The following is a 6585-nucleotide window of genomic DNA, read 5'->3' on the forward strand; positions in this document are numbered from 1 at the left end:
AGCACTTTTGAATCACTCTAAAATAATAAATTATAAATAATTCGACACTACCACCGGATTATTATCAATTAAAATAAATACCTACTATAATAAATAACAAAATATACAAAATTTCGATGTTTTTATTATAAATTGTAATGTAAATATCGCTAACAATATCATATAACGCTTAATTTACGAATTTGTTACGTATTGGGTCATAAGCACGTGTCAGTATTGTATGAACAATATGTCTGTCTGTTGGAAAATGTATTGTTTGTCATCCATAGTAAAATTATTAAAAGAAAAGTTTATAATTGATAAAGTCAAAGACTACTGGACCGATTTAAAAAAAAGTCTTTTAAGTTAGAAAACGGAATAGATAATAATGCTAATTTAGTTGAAAATACATGGGTACTTTTTATAAAGAAAACAGTTAAAAAACAAAAATAATTAAAAAAACGTTGCACCCTCAACCATAAACACAAGCAACACAAATACACACGCCAAACTACAAAAAAATATCTGTATGATCGATACAAATATTATTGTCATGTGCAGAGATCGAAATGACCGAACGATCGATTGTTACACTGATCATAAAGTATAGCAATAAATATAGGATTGCTTATTCGTAATTTGATATATTTGTAATATAATTGTGTTTGCTAGCAAACTTAAAAATGTTATATTTTTATTTACAAAATACTATATATCTACAAAATCTAAAAAATACACATATAATAACAATGGCTCTGATGTAGTGTATAAGCGCCGAAAACATCAACGGTTTGCAGGTTTCATTCAAAAATCAAAAACAACTTTAATCAAATAGCCATGCCCCCATGAGCACTTCGTCATTTTACTAATTAAAACTTTAAAAATGATTATCATTTTTGTAAAAGTAAAGCTACCACCGATTCGGGATGTAGATTCTGCAGAAAAATATCAGCAAAAAAACTTCGTAGTTACTCTTTTGAAAATATTATATAAACTGTACAAAAAAGTGTTGCTCATAGTCACCCCGCTGGACAGGTGGGTTAGTGACCGCGCAGGGCTGCCAATTGTTCACCGAAGACGCTGCTGCCTGTCTTAGGCCTGAGTATTTCAAAGCCGTTGCATGGTTATCCCGCCATCGGTCGGCTTTTTAAATTCCAAGGTGGTAGTGGAACCGTGTTATTCCTTAGTCGCCTCTTACGACGGTGTCTATATTTTTTACTGCCATAACCACACAGCATGTCGTTATTCTTGTTAAATTATAATAAATTAAAACTATTTTTCCTATCAATAATAAAAATAAACATTAATTAACATCGTTCAATGTAAATCACCCCGCGTATCCACAACATAGTGTGACCGCATTATTTTGCGATTGATTGATTTGTTAAAACTTGGAGGGTAGTTGTAAAAATGTTGATCGTATTACTATTGAGTTGTTATATGCTGATGATGTCGAATGCCAGTATGCGGATAAATCAACGATGATTTTTTGTTACATCGTTGAATGCTAATGTTTTTAATTAAGATTCTTAGTATTTTGAATAAAAATAATAAAATAAATAGTAGGGAATATATTCACCAACCTACAGTGGAGCAGCGTGGTGGATTAAGATCAAATACTTCTCGTATGTGGAGAAAGAGGCCTATGCCCAGTGGGATGTTACAGACTAAATCATTAACAAACTTTATTAGATATTTCTATCTGCAACATGCCAACTCAAAAGTTTTAGTTTATTAGTTGATATGAAAATTACGTTAATGGCTTATTTTGTCCTAGCTGATAAACCTGTCAGTAAATTATGTGCGTGATAAAATTCGTATACATAACTTTATTAACACTTTACACATATCTTAAGACTATATCAATTAAATTTAAATTAGTTTCATGACTAAAAGTCAAATGTTACAATTATTGTTGGCAGTATACTTTTTTAATTATGTTGTATCGAAGGAGGTTATTGTTGTTTATGAATATTTTCCACTACTCTTCTAATTATTGTTTTACATAATTTTAGACCTTTTTTTGTCAATCAGTAAGTTGACAAAAAAAGTAAGTAAGTAAGTAGTTGTAAGTAACAATATACGCTAACTTAAAAATAATGTTCGATAAAATTATAAACTGTATCAAAAAGTACTTGGAAAACTTTTCTGACTTGTTTTAATTAACCGACTTTAAAAAAGGAGGAGGTTACCCAATTCGACCATATTGTATATTATTTTTCATGTATGTTCGGGGATAACTTCGTCGTTTATGAACCGATTTTGATAATTCTTTTTTGTTGGAAAGGAGATATCCCAAGGGTTATACCATGATAAGGAAACCAGGATCTGATGATGGAATCCCAGAGAAATCAAAAGGATTGTACCATGATAAGGAAACCAGGATCTGATGATGGAATCCCAGAGAAATCGAGGGAAAACTTCGAAAATCGCCGTGACGACGAGGACGTTTGTTAGTTTTTTTCGTCTACCTACGTTGTATTACTTGTCCATGTAATTGAAGTCGGTTTTTGTCGTTTGCTAACAAACACATTTTTTTTTACATATTTTTAAATAAAAAAGTAGTTTTAATTAAGTTCAAAATATCACTCAGTTGATCAATATCCACGTAATAAAACATTATCGTTTATTGACGCAACGCCCATCCCTAGTTCATCGATAGTCCACGTAGTGTCGTGCCGCATCTCGATACGTGTAATCAACTCATCGATAGCTTCGTGACGATAGGTAGATATCGTTTGTACTGATAACTTATCGATAATATTGATGTTAGGACTTGTTCTAATGTATTTTTTAAATTGTTGTTTAATTTTTAAATGTTCAACAAATAATAAAAAAAAATCTTAGTTTAAACATAAACTCAAAAGAGTCAATTTCTACGATTTCTCAAATCATTTTTATACATTTTTTATTGTCCGGTAATTTTTTTTTAATAAAAATATTACAAATATGACATAAAAAAATAAAAATACATTCGAATTGAGAACCTACTAGGCGGTATTATAGCATCGAGTAATTTATTCCAGACAGTCTTTGGACAGAAGTTTAAAAAAATTATCAATTTTGAAAGTGTTTCGAAACATAACATGATAATAGGTATTATGTAAACATTAATCAATGAAATGCACGTACGCGCAACAACTTCCAAATGACTGCATCAGATGGTGTAATTCTTTTTCTTTTGTGTTAGTTTTTGTCATTTGTCAGGATAAGGATTAGGTTCATTACAGAAAATTAAAAAATATATATGTACTTATAAACTTATAATTTAAAAAAAGTATGGCAGCACGAACTTCGTTTCGTCAGTTAGTATAACATAATGTTTAACGTTAAAATCTATATCGAACAATATTTCCTGATTATTTAATTTATATTTATTTTGTTAGCTATTTCTTTTTTATATTTGAAATTGAATGTTTAATATATGTGTAGGTATTTATGTGTAGATTTAGATATTTTTATACGTTTAAAATGTTGATGGCCCCGTTATTATTACTTACATTTTTGAATTTTATATTTCTTATTTCATGTGAAAACTTTATAAAGTTTTCAAAATAAATTTTAAATACTTAAAACTAAAATTAGGTTTTAAATTAAAGGTAGCTACTTAAATGTACATATACATTTAGAAAATGTAGTCTAGAGCTATACCTAATTATTATTATAACGTAATTTTTTTTTATTATTATTTTTATATTACATAATTCAATAAGATGATTAAGTTCAAAAATAACAGCCATAAAATGTTAAAACTATAAAATGTTATAAAATAGTTTATTATATGATATTTTACGATATTTTAGCCCGCAAAAACGGGATGTGGAATAAACGCAAAGTATATAAAAATAGAATACAAATAATAATCAGCCGAGTAGTCCGAGTACGAGGCGCGTCGCCGCGGGCGCCACTCTGCGCGAGCCTTAAACTTTTACTTGTCGACTTTCAGCTTCAGTTTCCTTCCGGAGCGGATTGCGCCGCTAGTCCGCGCCCGACCGCCGGAGCGAACGCACGTACCGCTCCTCGCGAGTGCAGCCCCGACGGTGCATGTGCCCTAGTGATCATCAGTGCTCTGAAGTGGAGACTCGCAGTGCGACCGCTGGGCCGATCGGCCCCGGCGGCATGGAATCCCCACAAATGTACGACGCAGCCGCGGCCCCGCCGCCGCCGCCGCAGCCCGATCTAAAAAAGGCGGCGGAGGATAAAAGGACACCCTTCCCGCCTCCGGACCTAGACGAGCTCAATGGACAGGAGATCAGCTTGGATTTGCAGCATCTCATCGATGATCAGTTCCGGGGGGAGGAGACGATGGCTCTCTTCCAGGAGATCCTCCCCGGGGGCCGGTCACCGCAGCAGAGGCCGTTCGCGCGGACGACCCTCGCGTACATGCCCCAGCCCGTCCACTCCGGGGCTTCGTACGCGGCTCCCGTGCCTTCCAATTCTCACGATCAGGCGCCCCCGATAAAAGAGGAGCCCCCGGAGCCGCACGATTTCAGGAGAACAGTGACTTGCGCCCAATACACGGGCCAGTACAACCCGCAGCCGCCAGTCGGAGTTAGCGGACCCTACGGAGGTGGCTTCACCCCGCTGCCTCCTCTGGGAGCTCCTCTGCTGCCCCCCCTGTTGAAACACAAACCGGCTCCGGCGAGACGATCGTCCGGCAAGGTGATAGACAAAGGCACAGACGAATACAGGAGGAGGAGGGAACGCAACAACATAGCGGTACGAAAATCGCGCGAAAAGGCAAAAGTTCGTTCTAGGGAAGTAGAAGAAAAGGTAAAGACGTTACTTAGAGAGAAGGAAGCGCTGCTAAAGAGGCTGGAGGCGGTGACCGGGGAGCTAAGCCTGCACAAGCAGATGTATGTTCATTTGATAAACCTGAACCATCCAGAAATAACGGAGCTGTGCCGGTCCATGTTGCAGCTCGGCGCCCCGCACGGCCAGGATCACTCGCTCTGACCGTAGGTGAGTGGTCTAGACACGTGATTTTTGTGATAAAAGTTACCATGAGTTCCAAATATAGTTTATTTATTACGTAAATAGTTTTAAGATAGATGTAAATAAGTTAATATTAACAGCCGTTTTGTTTTGTATATAATACTTATATGTTTTATAATAAATTATAAGTCGTTCTATATTTTTTATTTGTTTTACAAAAGAATGTTTTATTTACTTTCGTTAAAATATTAAAATTAAAATGATACTTTATAAGTTAATTTTTTCATTACTCATCATATTCTCGATAAGCAATTAACAATTGCTGTTACAATGCAATTAGTTAGCAATATCGTTAAAAAGTTGCGATTCAGGAATTTATTACTTTTAAAAATATCAATTTTCTTAATTAATTATCTGTTAATGTTATCATTTAATTTTTTAATACAATAAATGAAATAATATAAACGAAAATTCTTTGATAAAACTTATAATTAAATTAAACTACTCAAACTACACAAATCATCATAGTAGGTATGTTATGTTTAAGTAACAAATAATACAACTATGATACAATACAAAATACCAAAACAACGTTATATCTATTTATAGCAATACACTCCTTATTATTATATACATGATGTAATAAATCCTAGCTAACAGGACACGTGAATCGATACCAGACGATCACGGGTTCAAATCCGTGACTTATACTTAGTTTTTATGAGATAACTAAATTCTTACAACTGGGACGAATTTTTGGAAGTTGAAGGAAATCATCGTGAAAACTGCATGATTGGTAAGAAAATAAAAGTATTTGTCAATCCGCTTTAGAGCATCGTGACGGATTACGCACCAAAAATTTTTATAGAAACTTAAAAAAATAATATTATTGATAAATCTTTCAATTTATAACTGAAACACACCTTACGTGAGTTAATATATTTCAATTTTATATAAAAATGCATCACATATATATATATATATATATATATATATATATATATATATATATATATATATATATATAAATTATAAATTTAATTATTACATTCAGCACTAAATATAAAAAGCAGAAAAAAAAATCGAATTTTTCTTTAAAATCTACAGAAAATCAAACATATTTTTAGGAAATAAAAAAAATTAAGAAAATTACATAAATTTTATTGTAAAATTTTTGTGAAAAGTAATTTTGACCATAGCATATGAAATTACCACAACGAAAAAATTAAAGAAAAAAATATTAAAGTTTTTTACTTATATTTTATGTCTTTCAAATGTACTGAGCTTGTGCTACATATCGAGATAATTCAAAATAAATGTAATTCTTAATCAATTAATTTAACAATATTTCAACATGACAAAAAAAAAAAATTGCGAAAGAAACTCTCTGTTTAAAACTAGAACATTATATCTTTTATTTCACAACTTTTAAAAGTATGAAATAGAAAGATAATAAAAGAAAACTTTCGAAACTTTTCGACATCTTTCTTTGGTCTATAAATGACTGTGTGGGTTTAGGTATCACTGACTTTCATACAGGACACAGTTGAGTTTGAAGTGATGAAATCACGTATAAACAGTTTCCAAAGAACCAAAAAACATTAAATGAAGATAGAAAGAGAAAGAGTTACGTTTCGTAAGTTTTACTTCAGTCGTATGGTCTAAAGCACA

At 32.8% G+C, this 6585-nt stretch overlaps 1 protein-coding gene across 1 annotated transcript; it reads left to right on the forward strand.

The window, feature by feature from the left end:
- Positions 1–4098: 4098 nt before the first annotated feature.
- LOC123665648 (CCAAT/enhancer-binding protein-like) lies at positions 4099–5059 on the forward strand. Its single transcript, XM_045599921.1, has one exon. The coding sequence runs from the start codon at positions 4099–4101 to the stop codon at positions 4933–4935; it is 837 nt and encodes a 278-aa protein (XP_045455877.1). The 3' UTR covers positions 4936–5059.
- The last annotated feature ends 1526 nt before the right edge of the window (positions 5060–6585 follow it).

The sequence above is a fragment of the Melitaea cinxia genome, chromosome 24 (genome assembly GCF_905220565.1).
Source record: "Melitaea cinxia chromosome 24, ilMelCinx1.1, whole genome shotgun sequence".
NCBI lineage: Eukaryota > Metazoa > Arthropoda > Insecta > Lepidoptera > Nymphalidae > Melitaea > Melitaea cinxia.

Bases quoted from the DNA above. Each gene is read 5' to 3' on its own strand.
- LOC123665648 (XM_045599921.1), top strand. From the start codon at position 4,099: ATGGAATCCCCACAAATGTACGACGCAGCCGCGGCCCCGCCGCCGCCG.